Source organism: Paraphaeosphaeria sporulosa (assembly GCF_001642045.1).
Source record: "Paraphaeosphaeria sporulosa strain AP3s5-JAC2a unplaced genomic scaffold CC84scaffold_12, whole genome shotgun sequence".
Taxonomy (NCBI): Eukaryota; Fungi; Ascomycota; class Dothideomycetes; order Pleosporales; family Didymosphaeriaceae; genus Paraphaeosphaeria; species Paraphaeosphaeria sporulosa.
In genome coordinates, this window is record NW_017253371.1 from 89,210 (window position 1) to 104,810 (window position 15,601).

General features: G+C 54.9%; 6 protein-coding genes across 6 annotated transcripts; 3 read left to right on the forward strand and 3 right to left on the reverse strand.

The window, feature by feature from the left end:
- Positions 1–1,348: 1,348 nt before the first annotated feature.
- On the reverse strand, positions 1,349–2,738 carry CC84DRAFT_292353 (uncharacterized protein). The gene is made up of 5 exons (XM_018185766.1): positions 2,420–2,738; positions 2,299–2,371; positions 1,856–2,236; positions 1,582–1,744; positions 1,349–1,529 (listed from the first exon to the last, which is right to left on the reverse strand). The coding sequence occupies exons 1-4, from the start codon at positions 2,494–2,496 to the stop codon at positions 1,652–1,654; spliced, it is 624 nt and encodes a 207-aa protein (XP_018030666.1). The 5' UTR covers positions 2,497–2,738; the 3' UTR covers positions 1,349–1,529; positions 1,582–1,651.
- A 1,501-nt stretch (positions 2,739–4,239) lies between these two features.
- Positions 4,240–6,388, reverse strand: CC84DRAFT_1168416 (ATP phosphoribosyltransferase). Its single transcript, XM_018179391.1, has 3 exons — positions 5,983–6,388; positions 5,794–5,828; positions 4,240–5,588 (listed from the first exon to the last, which is right to left on the reverse strand). The coding sequence occupies exons 1-3, from the start codon at positions 5,997–5,999 to the stop codon at positions 4,687–4,689; spliced, it is 954 nt and encodes a 317-aa protein (XP_018030667.1). The 5' UTR covers positions 6,000–6,388; the 3' UTR covers positions 4,240–4,686.
- On the forward strand, positions 6,192–6,729 carry CC84DRAFT_292848 (uncharacterized protein). Its single transcript, XM_018185767.1, has 2 exons — positions 6,192–6,673; positions 6,728–6,729. Exon 1 carries the CDS (start codon positions 6,315–6,317, stop codon positions 6,582–6,584), a length of 270 nt encoding a protein of 89 aa, XP_018030668.1. The 5' UTR covers positions 6,192–6,314; the 3' UTR covers positions 6,585–6,673; positions 6,728–6,729.
- CC84DRAFT_1155009 (ribosomal protein S28e) lies at positions 6,416–7,061 on the forward strand (the record flags this gene model as incomplete). Its single annotated transcript, XM_018176916.1, has 4 exons — positions 6,416–6,673; positions 6,728–6,797; positions 6,865–6,948; positions 7,000–7,061. Exons 2-4 carry the CDS (start codon positions 6,737–6,739, stop codon positions 7,059–7,061), a joined length of 207 nt encoding a protein of 68 aa, XP_018030669.1. The 5' UTR covers positions 6,416–6,673; positions 6,728–6,736.
- A 1,857-nt stretch (positions 7,062–8,918) lies between these two features.
- On the forward strand, positions 8,919–11,037 carry CC84DRAFT_1102471 (membrane transporter; the record flags this gene model as incomplete). Its single annotated transcript, XM_018174970.1, has 6 exons — positions 8,919–9,253; positions 9,300–9,483; positions 9,616–10,229; positions 10,389–10,419; positions 10,474–10,675; positions 10,778–11,037. The coding sequence occupies 6 exons, from the start codon at positions 8,919–8,921 to the stop codon at positions 11,035–11,037; spliced, it is 1,626 nt and encodes a 541-aa protein (XP_018030670.1).
- An 852-nt stretch (positions 11,038–11,889) lies between these two features.
- CC84DRAFT_294399 (MAP/microtubule affinity-regulating kinase 4) lies at positions 11,890–15,166 on the reverse strand. Its single transcript, XM_018185770.1, has 3 exons — positions 14,908–15,166; positions 12,180–14,793; positions 11,890–12,128 (listed from the first exon to the last, which is right to left on the reverse strand). Exons 1-3 carry the CDS (start codon positions 15,061–15,063, stop codon positions 11,983–11,985), a joined length of 2,916 nt encoding a protein of 971 aa, XP_018030671.1. The 5' UTR covers positions 15,064–15,166; the 3' UTR covers positions 11,890–11,982.
- Between the last annotated feature and the right edge of the window lie 435 nt (positions 15,167–15,601).

Here is a 15,601-nt window from a genome sequence, read left to right on the forward strand (position 1 = left end):
AAAGGCACTCGGCGCCCCTATTCGCCCGTCAGGGCATGGCAAGCCGGATGCCACATTAAACAGGTCCGACATTCTGAACGTCCCGCAGAAATGGCACGATTGGATTCATGCTGATGACGTAGCATATGCCAACGTGGCGGCGATTGTCGCACGGGCTATCGCAGAAGCATTTCCCCCAATGCTCCCATATGCCGCCTATCAAGCTCGTTACTCCTGGCCAAAAGGCTATTCTCTCACCGAATTGCACCTTTGCAATCGTCCCTTTTTGACGTACCTACTGAACCTAGTTCCGTTTAATCACTCGCTGCATGATATTTTCCCTCAAACCAACCCGACCCCGGCAGAGTGACGTTAGGAAAAGGAGGGACCCCTACAGATGTACAGTGCTAACTATATAGACTTGATATGCAGGTAGTATAAGGGTAACTATACAGGCCTAGCGAGCGGATAACACGATGGTTATCGGACAGGCCTGATGTAGGGGGAGCACGAGGGTGAAGAAAGGAGGTTAGGACGCGATATCATGACCTTTCCTGCCCGTCTGAATGATTCAGCTCTCAACTCCCATGAAAGAGCTCGGTGAGGCATGGGCGCTCCTGAAAGGCTGGCTTTTTGATACAACGGCTTCGACTGCGTCTTGCCAGATACTGGAACTATTGTAAGCTCTTCCTCTCCATCGATACGCGCCACTTCTCATTGCGATTGTCGAATACACGGCACAACGCTGGTAGAGCAGTTTACACAGCCGTGGTAGTGTAACGGCCAGATAGTTGCAATGGAAGGCCTCAAGAACCACTTCGCAGATGCGCGCTGCAAATGCTAGAGAGCCCGTCTCCAAACAGGGTTGTCACCTTGGCGTTAACAACACAGAGACACTCGCGGAGAGAGCCACCCGAACATCCTCCTAGATGAGACTGCACGTGTGATCCAGGTCACAGTGCTATGCATCGAGAGATATTTGTCATATAGTACCAGATATATATGCCTGGGTCTCCCTTTTTGAATACCTCTGAAGAGCCGTAATGCCAAAACTAACGAAAGTCCAACGAGAAGGATCATCCCCAGCTTACCACGCCAGCAAAACGGTTCCCTCCTCATCACCCACGACGCCTACCACCCCTAGGCCTGTACCCATAACTTTTATCACGCGGATCATCTTTCTCGGGCTCAGACGGGCCAAAGACCGACATTTTATCGTATTTGTCCTTGTTGTTAGGGGCCGCTAAGCGACGCCGCAAACGGATATTTGGTTGCTTGGATATTTGGCTCTCGTGTTGCTTTGCGATCAGAGAATCTAAGCGGACGGAAGGATCAATAACGTCCCCCTCACGCGCGTGAATGTTGGTCTGTGGTGGTGGTAGAACATGATCCTTGTCGTCAGGACGAGTAATAGTGGGCCTCTCCAGTGCGGGAACCGTGGTTGGTGGAGACGGATCTATTTTCGCCAGCCACGGTATGACGTTCTCGTGAGGGGCCCGAAGGGGAGATGGAAACCTAATGGGCACCATGGGCATCGGAGGAGGCCATATCTTGATTCATGTCAGTGAGTTAGATGAACGAACGGACTGTGCATGTACGCACCTTGTTGGCGATGCAGAAGAGAATGTATTGGTAGACATGTTCATCGCGCAGGCTTCGACGGTTGCGCACACTACGGGGTTTGAAGCTGTTTCGGCTTTTTGAGAAGAATGGAGTTTTCGAGCGAGTGCGCTTGAAAACTGTCAGCATAGCCCTGAGGCACGTGCTAAGTATGGAGTCAGTCCAGGAATGCCGCCAGGAGTGAGTCCATGGAAGAGATCAGGGTGAAGGCTATCGCTGGGGTCATGTTGAAGCCTTGGGGCGGGTGGGTACGTACCTTGTTAAGCTTAGAACCAATAGCAACGTCTGCGCTCCCTTTCCTGGATTTGGGATTCCTCGACCGATTTTTGCTCACATCCACAACGGGGGATTGTTTCCGGTGTGGCTGGCTAGTCTTGGGTACGGGTTGTTCACGTTGGCGCGAGGGGTCTGGCGTAGCACGTTTCTCGCGTGCCACCATATGCATGCTGACTGCATGCTCCTCTTCATCCTTCACGTCCTCATCCTTCACGTTGATTGGATTCTGCTCGCTACCAATGACCTTGTTCCCAGTCTTTGAAGAGGATGGTCGTGTTGACTCAGCTACGAGAGTGTCAGCCGTGTTGTCATGATTGGACGCTGAGACTGCTGGAGAGATGGGGTGTGCGTGGTGGTCAACCTGAGTTGGATGAACTTGTTGGTACTGCTGGTGCGGAAGACGAGCCACATTATGGTGCATACCACCATTGGTTGTCGCCCAGAGTTGTTTCCACATTTCATGCATAAACTCATTCTGGTGGACAATAACAGTGAACTGATATAGATTAGCCAGAAACTTGAGTATGAGAGTGGCTTGGCTCACCATCTCATCCATCTGCTTCCGAGACACCCTTTTTGTAGCGGCCTTCTTCCTGACCACCACTGCCTCTGCCTCTTCATCCTCTACTTCTTCATCGGTATCCTCACGCATTTCCTCATCACTCGTCTCATCACTCCCATCATCACTTGTCTCATCACTCTCCTCATCTCGTCTCATCACTCATCTCATCACTCTCGTCGTACATCTCCTCATCGCTCTCCTCATAAGCCCTTCCCTTTTTCTTCTTCGAACTTGGCCTGCGGGCGCGCTTCGCGGCTTGACGGGTGGCGATAGCCTTGCGGGCTCGAGAAGGCAAGCGAGAAGAACGCTTCGGACCTGACGGTGCGGTCGACTTCCTTGTAGCCGCTGCCTTCCGCTTCGTTGCCAAAGTGATGCCCTTGGCACGGGCTTTGCGATGGGGAGTTCGAGACATGATGTTCCTGCAGCAAGTCAAGATGAGAGCAGGTGAGGTGAGATCAGCAGGAACGACACGACGGAGCAGAAGTTGACGAGCTGGGGTTGCGAGGTACAGGAGCACTCAAATGCTTAGATCTATGAGGTCCGCATGCCCAACTGCAGAATACGAACTCTATACGTCCACCCTGCAACTTATAAGACCTACGCGTACAGCCTGCACGCTCAGGTCCGTGCCGTTTCGTCCAAAGTTCTCAGGTTTCGCAGCATGGGCGCGGCAAACGAGGCTGGTAATGTAGGGTCGTACAGAAGCAAAAGCAGAAGCAGACGCAGCCGCATCGGGAAGTGGACGTATACCGATCAGCCAATTGCAAATCCACGCATCTAGCGGTCTGAAAGCATGGCGCCTGCGCTGGGAGTTACAGCAGGCATGTCTCTGACCCACCTAATGTGTCTCTGCATGGCCGTTGCCTCCCCGGCAATCCAAGTTCAACACCGCCCAGAGCAAAAAGTGATAGGTCTCATGCGGACGAGAGTTATCGAGAAGTGGACAGGAACCGGATAAATCGCGTCGTACGTTAGAAGAAACCAGTTACGCGTTGCAAACAATACGAGTCGGTACCTTGGTCCTGACGTAGAGCACAAGAGTGGATCGCTTGCTTTTCCTGTCGCCTTGTCCCCCGCGAGATGTCAACGGTTCGTACAGGTGAGCGACCGGAAGGCATGACACCTGGCGGCTTTGGCCGACACGTCTGGGTGTTGCTGCGTGTTTCTGCGGAAATACAGTAGGTCGTATATACCGTACAATGTTGTTCTGTGGACGTCCGAAAGCTTGGTTGGCTTCAACACTTGCAGGCCAAGCACAAGTACATCCCAGCCCATATTGCGAAAGCGCGACAAGTGGGAGCAGCACTGCGGTGTCAGTAACAAAGCCATATGTATGCAATGCAACAGTCTCGTACAGAGCCCCAGCCTTCTGCATGGATCCGGTCTCGATCGATGCAATACCAGCACTCTGTGTGCGTGTCGAGAAGATTAACAAAACACTTCGTAGGCCAAATCCTGAAGGCGTGCAGCAGGCAAGCTGTCATACAGCGGGTATTTTCCGTGTGCCCCCATTGGTGGACGATTGAGTTATATTAGATTCCTCCCGACACAGCACATACGCCGGACCCTTGGTAGTCTTCAGCGGCACCACTGGGAGCCGCTCACGAGTAGGACAGCGTCTCCGCGGACTCCTCTGGCGCGTGGGATGTGGCCAGACGTGTGGGGATCTGCAACACGGTGATGTGAAGCTGAGCAGTTCAATTTGTAACCAAAAAACGTAGGGACCCGATCCATGCTTGGAATGTGTATTCTGCATACTGAAACGGGTGTCTGCGTGGATACTTTCCAATCCTGCAGGTTGGTCAGTGCAGATAGGTCAGACCAGTGGGATCGAGTCCAACTCGAGCGATAGCGAAGAAGTACTGCAGGTCAGAGTGGGCTCAGGAATATCCTCTATTGACAAATTACAGGGGTCCTCCAAAGGACGCCTTCTCCGGCTCCAGGCCACCTCAGTGATTCGAGCAGAAGCTCCTTCTCGGTCTCACTGCACTCAATATTAATCTGAGGTGAGCGTACGTGCATGTGGTGGTGAAGACTTGATTTGATCGCGCACTCTATCTCCTGCAACAACGGTAAGCGCCGTTCCCTCTATCTCTTCTCGTAAATTCGTGATATTCCAAGAAAAGTTCTATGCCGATCCCAAGTACGTGAAGGTCGTTGACGTTAATACCGTGCCGCAATACTCAGTCCGCACCTGGGCCAAGACTGCATCCTCAAACTCCCGCTACAGCCACCCTTTCTCCTGTGCCTTACTGGGCGCGAGCATTTTCGATTTTCGTCACGAGGATGTCGCAGGCTCCAGCCTCGGTGAGCTTGTCCATGACGATGGCAATCTGCTTTCGCTCTACCATGACGGAAACTGCAACCCATCCGTCCTCCTCGAGAGAATTCACTGTCGGCGCGCGCTTGCCCGGGGTAATCTTGGATGCGACTTCGAGCTTGCTTCGCTCGACGTTGTAGGTGCAAAGAACATATCTCTGCGCAGTGATAACACCCTTAATCCTGGCAGTGATGAGTTCCACCAGCTTGGTGTCAGACGGGTGTTTTGACTTGATCAAGATGGCACTCGTATCGACGACTGTAGAAATAGCATGCAATCCCGCGGCGCGCATAGTTTCTCCCGACTCGACAAGATCGACGATGCCATCTGCAACACCAAGGGCGCAGGCGGCCTCGACACTTCCACCAACGTACTTTATCTTTGTTTTCAGCTTGGTCTTCTCGCCAGTCGCGTCGCCGTTGGTCGCATCGCCAGCCTGCTGTGCCTCCAGCTTCCTGAAGTATTGCTCCGTGAGGTTGGTGAAGCTTGTGACAACATTCTTTCCGATCAGGTCTTCCGGCTTGGTCATGTCGCCCTTCTGAGGCACCTGAACCTGCAGCTTGCATCTTCCAAAGTCAAGGTCCATGACCTCTACCACGCCAGTAGTGGCCGTGGGCGGCTCGGCGCATTCATGTTCTGCAACCTGATCTCTTCCGGTGATACCGAGATCGACTCTTCCTTCTCCAACGAATGTGGGAATGTCGGCAGCAGGCAAGAAGATGAGAGCAAGCGGGAGGTTCTTAACGAGGGCGATATCGAGGCGCGAGTGACGGTGGAATTGGATGTCTGAGCCGTGGAGCAGGTCCAAGCATGCCTGGTTGAGTCGGCCCTCTAGCATGAGTCAGAACTACAATCATGGTCTCGGTAGTGCACAGGCGCATCGCAAGGCGCTGACCCGGGACATTCGGACTGCAGAGTATCGGAAGCATGATTTTGAGGGCGCGAGGGCGCGGAAGGGTCAATTCATCTGCTGCTGTGGTGCGCTCCGCGGGGTAACGCAGCGTATGGCCAAAGTGGAATGAAAGAGGGAACGTACTCTTGGGGACCGCAAACAACAAGCGATCGTTCAGGCTGTTTCCGAGTATGTCAGTCATGAAGGGAAGACTCCTGCTCCCCATGCGCTGCCGCATGGCCGGACGCTCCTGGCCGTTGACGCCATTGACAGCGTTTGAGGGATCCGCGGAAGGCATGGTGGAGGGACGAGTGCAGGTCGGGGGCGACGTACGAACTGACGAACTCCATGGTTCTTATTCCGTGCTTCAATCTGGGGTACGGCGGCGCAGGCCGCGGCGTCAAGGTCTGCTAGCCTAGATTGCTGGCGATGCAGACGTGCAACGAGTGCCCACGTCGGGGGATGTAATTGGGCCTGCGAGGACTGAGGATGGGTACCGGGGTGGATGCAGACGGTGGGCGTGCGTGGGACCGATGCGCAGATTTGTCGTTTTGGTGTGTACAGAATTGGCCTCAGTTAAGTGACTCGGTAGCGTCAAAGAGGGGCGTTCGCTGCGTGCGCGAAGCCAATGCCGAGCACGAGGAAGGGTCTAGACGGCAGGCTGCATGCGCGGATGGGCGATGAGCACCGCACGAGGGCCGCAGCGCACCGCTGAAGCCGCCGTTCTGCACCTGGCGTGTTGGCCTGCACCTCCGGTATCGCGGAGGCTCTTTGCGCTGAAATTTGGCGGGCGCGCGCCAATCATGACGACGCCGGCGAGCAGCCTCGCGCACGCTCGCTGCCTGCCCCGCCGAAGCGCGCTAGCCGCCCATTCCGGCCTAGCTGCGCGCCGGGCGGTGAGCCGGGGCAGTTCGCTTCGCACACTTTCATTTTGACCTGGACACTCGCCGTCGCTGAAAAGTCACCTGCACGCTCAACACCACACCCGGACCCCGACAACCCACCCGTCGCACGACTTCACACAGTACGCCCGCCATCGCAGCACGCTGCCTCCCTTCGCACCCGCTGACCCGCGCAGTCTACCACAATGGATACCGCCAAGGTCCCCGTCAAGCTCGTCAAGGTCACCCGCGTTCTCGGCCGCACCGGTACGTCGTCTGCGGATGCACAATCATGGAAAGGAAATACACGAGGATGGAATTCTGACTTGGGCAGGCTCCCGTGGTGGTGTTACCCAGTGCCGCGTCGAGTTCATGGACGACACTACCCGAAGCATCATCCGCAACGTCAAGGGCCCCGGTACGCACATGCTGGCTCTCGAGGTAGGGACCAAATGCTGACTGCACACAGTCCGTGAGAACGACATCCTCTGCTTGCTCGAGTCTGAGCGTGAGGCCAGGAGGCTGCGGTAAATGGCTGGCGCGGTGGTGATGATACAGGATATGAGCGACGATACCGACACGGAAAAGGTCCAGGCGTGGCCCGGTCTTATGCATTCTATGGGAATCTTCTTCATGGCAGAGGCGCGGTAGTAAGCATTATATTGGCTTCTGAAATACCATTCGGTCTCAAGCTCCAAACTCATCCAAGGCATCCAACCTATCCTCACTGACGCAGTTACGCTCTGCACAATCGGCCATCGGAAATGCGATATCATCACGGCGTTTGTTCTTTGCTCCATGATGTCTGATTCCAAGTGACTTTCAAACGGTGATGGACGTCGAGTTCCATTGGCAGGCATCGCTGGAGCCGTGGAGCAGATTGGTGATTGGCGTTGGAGACACCCACGTTCGCATCAGTCCGGTTCTTACCATCTTCGCATCCATGTCCCATTGTCTTCTAGTTGCATGTCAAGAGAGAAATCACATGCCAATGGTTTTGTGTTGCAGGGACTGGGAGCCTGTCGACACCTGATACACATTGCTACGGCAAAATCCTCAGCACGGTGCGTTGCCCTGGAGTGGCCAATACATGGGCAGATTGTACTCAGGCTCGGGGTTGCATTACTTCTCCCAAGGGAGCATGGTGCATTCACTCTGACCTGAACACACCCATACCAGGCTCCTAAATGTTCATACGTGCAGCTACTCTTTACGATCGCAAAAATATCAAGATTGCGGTTTCTCAATCCCCTTGTCATGTCTAATAAAGTCTTTCTGGCTCTATGTCCAGAGATGTACTCATGATGTAGAAGCTATTCCCAGCTCGGGAGGCTCAGACGGTCACGTGAATGCTAACGGTCCATGGGTGGGGTCGAACGGCGTCAGCTCACACGTAGACCTATGGTCGAGATGCACCTAAAGTCAAGTCGCCCTGCGGTCAACTATCGACATTCCGATGAGTGAACGCACCTACAGTTTTCTGTAACTTGAATAAGATACGGTCAAACCCTAGAGCTCCGAGCAGGAGGACACCATGGAGGCACTGGGCCCTAATGAGGATCTCTATAGCAGCCGAGCTATGCAAACGCAGGAAAGTGGCTGCAGTCGAGATGCCAGCTAGTTGCACCCCGCTACACGTGTTGCGCATTCGGACTGATGAAGTGCAAACGTCCTATGCGCGCACCACAGATGCCATAGCGTTTGCCCATATTCAGTGTCGTGACCATCGACCACGACTTCAACGGAAGGGCGCTGGTCCTTCCTTCCGTCCACGCTTGTTGCCCTCCGATCTCTGTGAAGGAGAGGAGACAGCCTCCAATCAGCGCCACCCTCCGCTCCGTCCTTCCACCGTCCGACCCTCCGCCGTATACGGCGTATCTCCGCGCACTTGACTCCCGGCGTACGCTTAAACAGCCTTACGCGAAGCCACGCCAATCAAAGCACGGCAGACCCCAGAAACGAACTGCAAGCCTTCCAGAAGGAGCTTGGACTGCCAGCCTTCAGGGACATGGTGGGTAAAGGGAGCAACGGTTTAAGCGACGGACCAGTGTCATACCCGCACCCGGGGTTCCTTAAAGTGATCGCTTGGGAACGCCAGTCTGATGTCCCCGTGTGTGACATTGCCCGACCTTCGCTTCTTTGTACATCTTTTGCCAATTTGGGACTACTTTGAGCCGATATAGGTCCCAGTGCACTTATCGAGCTTGTACGAAACCTAGTGTTTGGAGCTTCGGCTCTACCGCCGATTGACATTGTCGCTTTCTTGCATTTTTGGTAAGCACGACTTCTCACGAGTCCTGGACTTGAGTGACGCTCGTTGCGTCTCTTCGTAGGCAGCCGAGAGCCAAATAGCAAATGCTAAGAGTAATTTTCAGTACCCAGTGTAAAATGGCAACTCCCGCCACCTTGTCGAATCCTGCGCGAGAAACCCAAGATCTAGATGATAAGGCTGCCGATGCATACGAGAAGGGTCACGACGCGGATGTTGCTTCGGATCATGCACACGCATCCTCAAACCTCGACGTGGAGAAGGGCGTCCAAAGCGCAGCTTTGTCCACCAACAGCGACGACAGAACGTTGGGGGACGACCCAACAGCAGAAGCAGAGCAAGACCCTGATATAGTAGATTGGGATGGCCCAGAGGATCCCGAAAATCCCTTGAACTGGCCGGACCGTCAAAAATGGATTTTGATCTTCATTTTAGCAATGGTTACATTGGTCACGTATGTTTGTCTGAAGTCGCTGTCTTTCCACTACTCACGCTTACAGGCCCCTCGCGTCCTCGTTTTTCGCTCCTGGTGTCCCTCAAGTTATGGCGACCTTTGGCGTGAAATCGAACATCCTCGCCGGTCTCGTAGTCTCGATCTACATTCTCGGCTTCGCCATTGGCCCCCTCATCATTGCTCCCATGTCCGAGATGTACGGGCGATTCATGACGTACAACGTCTGCAATGTCAGTGAAATACGGGGTACAACGTGCATGTCGTTTTGACAGAGGAATCACCTTCCTCTTGTCAGTTCGAGACATGTGCACGATACCAGTCTCTCTTACTTTGCCCATGCTGACTTTGTATCCGCGCCTTAGGTATTCTTCGTAATTTTCACTGTAGCATGTGCCCTGAGCAACTCCATGGGTATGCTCATAGCCTTCCGAGTGCTTGCAGGAATGGCGGGTGCAGCACCCCTTACGATCGGTGGGGGCACAATTGCAGATATCTTCCCAGTTCATAAAAGAGCGAGCGCCATGGCTATCTGGTCCATGGGCCCTCTCCTCGGGCCCGTGCTCGGTCCTGTTGCCGGCGGCTTCCTAGTCAAAGCGAAAGGCTGGCGCTGGGTGTTCTGGATCATCGCCATCTTCGCCGGCTTCTTCGCCATCTGCCTCTATGTCTTTGGCCGCGAGACATACCACCCCACGCTCCTTGCACGCAAGACCAAGCGACTCCAAAAGGAAACCGGAAATATGAGACTCCGCTCCAAACTCGACAGCGGACTGCCCCCACGCGAGATCTTTGCCCGTAGCATCGTCCGCCCGATCAAGATACTCATCTTCTCGCCCATCGTGCTCCTCATGTCCATCTACGTTTCCATCAACTACGGCATCATGTACCTCTTCTTCACAACCATGACCTTCGTCTTCGAGGGAAAATACCACTTCTCCTCTAGCTCCGTGGGGCTCGCCTACCTAGGCATGGGCGTTGGGTACGTAGCTCTGGGTACAAGTTCTAGATGCGAGGTACAAGCAAGAGCAGAAGCTTTCCAGTATTGCTTGCTTATGCACGCCTAGCCTAGCTCAATCCTCTCCCTGCCCCTCTCTCTAGTCTCTTCAACGCCGTACCTATCACTAACTTGATGATTTAGGCTAATCATCGGTATGGGCTACGTCGGCAAGGTAAGTCATTTAAGACCTTTGTAGAACCCATAACAAATCTAAAATCACCTGCAGATGAGTGACGTCTACATCCGCAGGGCGCAAGCCAGCCCGAGCGGCGCAAAGCCCGAGAACCGCCTGGAGCTCCCTCTCACCGTCCCCGGCGCCGTTCTCCTCCCCATCGGCGTCTTCATCTACGGCTGGACAACGGACAAGGGCGTGCACTGGATCGTGCCCATCATCGGGACGGCGTTCGTCGGTCTCGGCAATCTCACAGGTAAGCAGCAGCCCACGAGGACCATCCACCTCAAAGTCGCCGAAGCCCTCATTCGACTGTCGGTGATAGCCTTTCGTCGTGCTGACTTGGTTGAACTAACAGGTATGATGACCATCCAAACGTACCTGGTCGACGCCTTCACCGTGCACGCGGCGTCTGCAATCGCCGCCAACACGGTCCTACGCTCCATCTTCGGCGCGTTCCTGCCCCTTGCCGGCCTCGACATGTTCGATGCGCTGGGTCTCGGTTGGGGAAATTCGCTTCTGGGCTTCGTTGCGCTCGCGCTGATCCCCGTGCCGCTGTTCTTCCGCTTCCGCGGCGAGAGCATGCGCACGAATCCCAAGTTCCGGGTCAATTTCTAGACATTGCATGGCATTCGACGAGTTTGGCGGTGGGTTTGGGCATTTCAGCGGGCGTTGGTAGAGATAGAAGGCCGGTGCGGCCAACGGCATTTGCATGTAGCACTTTTGGACACAGCGACTGCGTTTTCGGCAGTCTTCATACCCCCTAGCATACAAGAGCATTCGTTATGTTATACCGTTGCTTGATTCCGTCAAGTGAAAGCAAATAAGTGCAACGTTGGTTCAACGTGACGCGGGACCTCCAACAATCTGCGTGGTCAGATTCTCGCAATGTGACCAGGCAGCACACCTTGTTTCGGCAGACATTCACCTGAAGGCACGATCCTCATCAGCGAAGCGTGAAAATTCCGCCGCCCAAAGGCACAGATGCTTGGCAAATCGCGCACAGTATCACGTATGAGAACACGCCGTTTCCAGTCTATCTCAGCTTTCGCTATTCATATTCACCGATACACTAAGCAGGTACGTACGTAGGGACAATCCCCTATTCTCTCTCCACCCGATCCAAACAAGAGTCCCTGAGGTGTCAATCTAATCCAATCCACGGCACTGCCAGCCCGGCCCCGAAACCCAGCGCCATGATATACTAACCCACAGTCCTGTGCATACGCCGCCCGACCACAGCCATGTAAAGCGCAAAAGAGAACAAGCAGTGGAAAGAGGAAATGCGAAACAAGAAATCCAAGACGCCATGACGGGTATCATGCGCGCGGCAAGTCTGGCGGAGCGCCCCAGGAGGCCGTTGAGTACGCTTGCGCATCGATCGAGGATGCGTGGGCGTGCTATGCTAAGAGATGGTAAAACACACGCTTGAAAGCATGAAAAGCGAGAAGAGGAGATAGGTTCCGGAACGCCTGAAGATGCAATGCTTGCGAAACAAAATGCTAAATGCAGAGATGGGAAACAGTATTCAACGACGGACATCTTTCTTGCGAGAGCGATAAATCACCGCACGGCGCCTTGCGATGAAGGCGAGCTGCGGGTAGCTGAATGAGGTGTAGGCGCGCTGGTGATGGATGCGCGTTTCTGCGCCTTTTGCAACTGCAGCTTCTTCTTGAGTGCCGCATGACGAGCTTTCATGCCTTCAAGAACTATTCTGAAGTTAGCCAAGTCCGCTTGGTAGCCTTAGGGGTCGAACTTACGCTTTTGGATAGCTTGTCGGTCGTCATTCTCAAGACCGTCAAGCTCTTCGCTGCCAAGCTTCTGGCTTGACGACTCGTCTTCATCTTCGAGGATCGCCTCCAGCATCAAGATGGCAGTCCAGTAATTCAAATCACAGCCGGGAAGATCGACTCCAACCAGTTCGTTCACGGCTGCAGTTCGGCTCATCTCAAGAGCGCGATCATACATCAACTTCTCCGCCGTCACGCCTGTTGTAAGAAGTATGTTGTCAGCAGAGCCGACGGTGGTCGCGGAGCCGGACGCCGTCGATCGATTGGCGGGGTGGCTTGGATGATCGGACGGAAGCAGGATCTGTGCCTGCTTCAGCTTGCGCGCAACAATCTCTGACTTGATGCAGCACTCGTTGAACCGATCGCGAAGCCATTTGACTACGTCCTGGAAGCGTTCGGTGTTCGTTGCCGCTCGATTGCTACCTTCAGAAGCCGGGCCACGGCCATTGCGGTTCCAATAGCTCGCGGTGATGTCCATGGCTTTGTTGAGCATTCCGAGGGCTTTGACATAGAGTACCAACGCTTCTTCAGAGATCACCAAGATTGTATCCGGAGTCAGGTCGTCATCTTCGTCGTCTTCGAGCTCGTCGTTGTTCGCCCTCCTGACGCCTCTTGCTCCGATGCCAAGACCTTTATCGCTTGGCGCAACCGGTACGAGTTGCTTGTACTTGACTTCTGCAAAACCATACACGACGTGACTAAGTTGAGCAAGCTGTTCAATCTGCTTGATTATCGCAGCGTCTTCGCTCTTGTCTGCGATCTTTCCACTTTCTCCTACGAGCAAGAGACTGCTCTGAGCTGTGGGATAAACAGGGAAGCCTGCGTAACCTTGGGGCGGAGATGCACCCTTCATCATTGGCGGCGAGAGCCCGAGTCCTCGAATGTTGACCATGTTCATGGCTTTGGACAGTGCCGAGGTCGCGCTTTCGAAACTTGGCCGATAGCGACGTTCATACGAGCCAGTCCGTTGGTGTACGGCCGTCTGCTTTTGCTGGATTTGAATCGCCCTCGAAGGTACGGTTGCGCCTGTGGTGGATGTCGGCGAGCCTTGGGTTGTCGCTCGGCGCTTCATTAGAGTCTCCCTCGTGATGTTACGGTCTCTTGCCGTTTGCGGGCTTGCTGCTATCTCATCCGCCAGAGCATCGATTTCCACTCGTCGCTTCTCGACGAAGACAAAGCCCTCGTCAATAGCAGTGTCCTGCGCAGCCCGCTCCGCAGCTTCCCTCATAGCTACTTCTGGCCGCTGTGGCATCCGCTCACGCTCGAGGTGCTCTTTCAAGCCGGAGGGCGGAGGAAGCACCTCCTCGCGAGACACGCGACGCCTGCTTCCAGCATATGAAGGGTCCACGACTTGGTCATGCAGGGTTGCTGTTCGACCCGGTGCAGTAGCAGCGTTAGTGAGGCTGGGCCTTCGTTGCTCGCGTTGCGAAGGATGCTGCTCAACGGGTGATTGCGGAGTGTTGCTCATCCGTCGAGCGGAAGAAGAAGGCCGAAGAGGAGCCGCAGTGAACTGACCAGAAGATGGACGAGAGCTAGGCCGAGGGGGTGGTGTCGTGCCATAGTTGGTTCCTCTGGGTGACTGGGAGTACGGACTCTCTGAAGCTCGTCGCTCCATTTCGACGGGCGTCTTTGGTGCTCGCTTAGGTTCCGCGATGGGCTCTGGCGCGATGGATTGCGACGCCGATTGCGGGAGATCTTCATCGACTAGGCCGGGAATCTCCTCGCGAATGACCGGATCCGAGAAGAAGCTTTCGTAGGACATGCGTTCCAGGGGATGGCGCTTGAGCAAGGCGCGAATCAGGTTTTTCATTGCCCTACTAGCGACGAGACCTTCTGAGAATCTGATTTGGTCTTTGCGATCTTCAATCTTCTTGAGAAGCTCCACGTGGTTGTTTGCCCGGAATGGCGGCCTGGCACACATCATCTCGAACAGAACTGTGCCTACAGACCACAGATCAGCCTTCGCGTCGTACTTTTCGTATCGCAGAATCTCCGGGGCCATGTAAAGCGGCGAACCGCAGAGCGTCTCAGCAAGGGAAGTGTTGGGCAGAATCCTAGCGAATCCGAAATCAGCAATCTTGAGCATGGGCAGAGATTCTACACCGGCGGCAGGGATCAGCGAATTGGCGGAGGCAGCCAGGGGCATGCGATCAAGGATCCCACTCTGGGAGTAAAACATGGACGACGGGTTTAGGAGTAGATTTTGCGGTTTCAGGTCACGATGGATGTAGTTTTTGGACCGGAGAAACTCCAGGGCGCTGGCCGTCTGCTTTGCGAAATGTCGAACTATCACTTCATTCAAGCCTCCTACGTCTGGATTCGGATATTTCTCGATCATGCGCTGGGTCGATGGGTGGTTTACAAGATCGGCACGCTTCTTGATGAACGACGACAGGTCCCCTAGCTCACAGAATTCCATTATTATATGCATCCGTGAGGGCGTCTCATGGCAATCGATCAAAGCAACGACGTGCGGATGAAGCAGGCTGCGTAGGATGGAGATCTCGGATGCGAGGTTGTCTTTGAGCTTCTTGTTCAGCTTGCTCATGTTGACCGACTTGATGGCGACAGACTGGCGCTTTTCCTGCATGTCAAGCATGGTTAGCGCCTATTCAACTCGAGCGCGTAGAGATGAATCACGAGGCAGACGCTCCGCATGCCTTGCACTGGGGGACGAAATGAAAGAGGGGTTCCGTACGACATGAATGCCACGATAGACCTCCGCAAAGCTGCCTTTGCCGATGTGCTCAAGGCGCTTGAAGTTCCCGATCATCTCCGAGGCGGAAGAAGAAGACGCCTGGCTCGCGGGTGCCGGCCTGCGTGAGCGCAGCTGGTTGTTGGATGGAGCTGCCATGGTGGCGTCGCTGGGCGACCAGCCTGGTCCTGACCCCTCTCTCGCGGGATGCCACTTGCTTTAGCTATCGTCGAAGATGCGGGTATAGGGTCGGCGTGAGGACGTTGCACATGAAGTTGCAGTGGCGAAGAGGAGTGACTGTCGAGGACGGCGGCGGGTACGCGGTGGTGGTACTGGTCGAGTAGCTAGGCCGTGGGGCGGTCAAGGATGTTGGTACGACAGCACGACGCGGTCGCGGTGGGAGGTAGGAGGAGGCAGGCTGCTGCGAGATGCAGGCAAGGTTGCGGCGACAGCAGTGGAGGCCTGGAATCACAGGCCGCGGCGCAGGCCCAAGGTGTGATGGGTGCGGAGGATGGCGAGCGAGGGTGGCAGGCAGCTGTGACGGAACAGCTCGCCGCGGCGCTACAGGGTGCACGCAGGCGGGAGGAGGGGCACCGGGAGGAAGGGGTACGGTAGGTGCAACGGCGCAAAAGGATAGGAGAGAAGGGCAGAGGAAGTAGGCTCGCAGACGACGGATACAAGCAGCGCTGGGCGCGTT

Excerpts from the sequence above, each read along its gene's own strand:
- CC84DRAFT_292353 (XM_018185766.1), bottom strand. The coding sequence starts at position 2,496 with ATGAAGAGGCAGAGGCAGTGGTGGTCAGGAAGAAGGCCGCTACAAAAA. Across the intron at positions 2,372-2,419 it reads GGAAGCAGATGGATGAGATG|TTCACTGTTATTGTCCACCA; the intron begins GTGAGCCAAGCC and ends AATCTATATCAG. Across the intron at positions 2,237-2,298 it reads CTGGGCGACAACCAATGGTG|GTTGACCACCACGCACACCC; the intron begins GTATGCACCATA and ends CATCCAACTCAG.
- CC84DRAFT_294399 (XM_018185770.1), bottom strand. The coding sequence starts at position 15,063 with ATGGCAGCTCCATCCAACAACCAGCTGCGCTCACGCAGGCCGGCACCC. Across the intron at positions 14,794-14,907 it reads TCTATCGTGGCATTCATGTC|GAAAAGCGCCAGTCTGTCGC; the intron begins GTACGGAACCCC and ends CTTGACATGCAG. Across the intron at positions 12,129-12,179 it reads CCGACAAGCTATCCAAAAGC|TTCTTGAAGGCATGAAAGCT; the intron begins GTAAGTTCGACC and ends ACTTCAGAATAG.
- CC84DRAFT_292848 (XM_018185767.1), top strand. The coding sequence starts at position 6,315 with ATGCGCGGATGGGCGATGAGCACCGCACGAGGGCCGCAGCGCACCGCT.
- CC84DRAFT_1168416 (XM_018179391.1), bottom strand. Across the intron at positions 5,589-5,793 it reads GTTGTTTGCGGTCCCCAAGA|AGGGCCGACTCAACCAGGCA; the intron begins GTACGTTCCCTC and ends GACTCATGCTAG.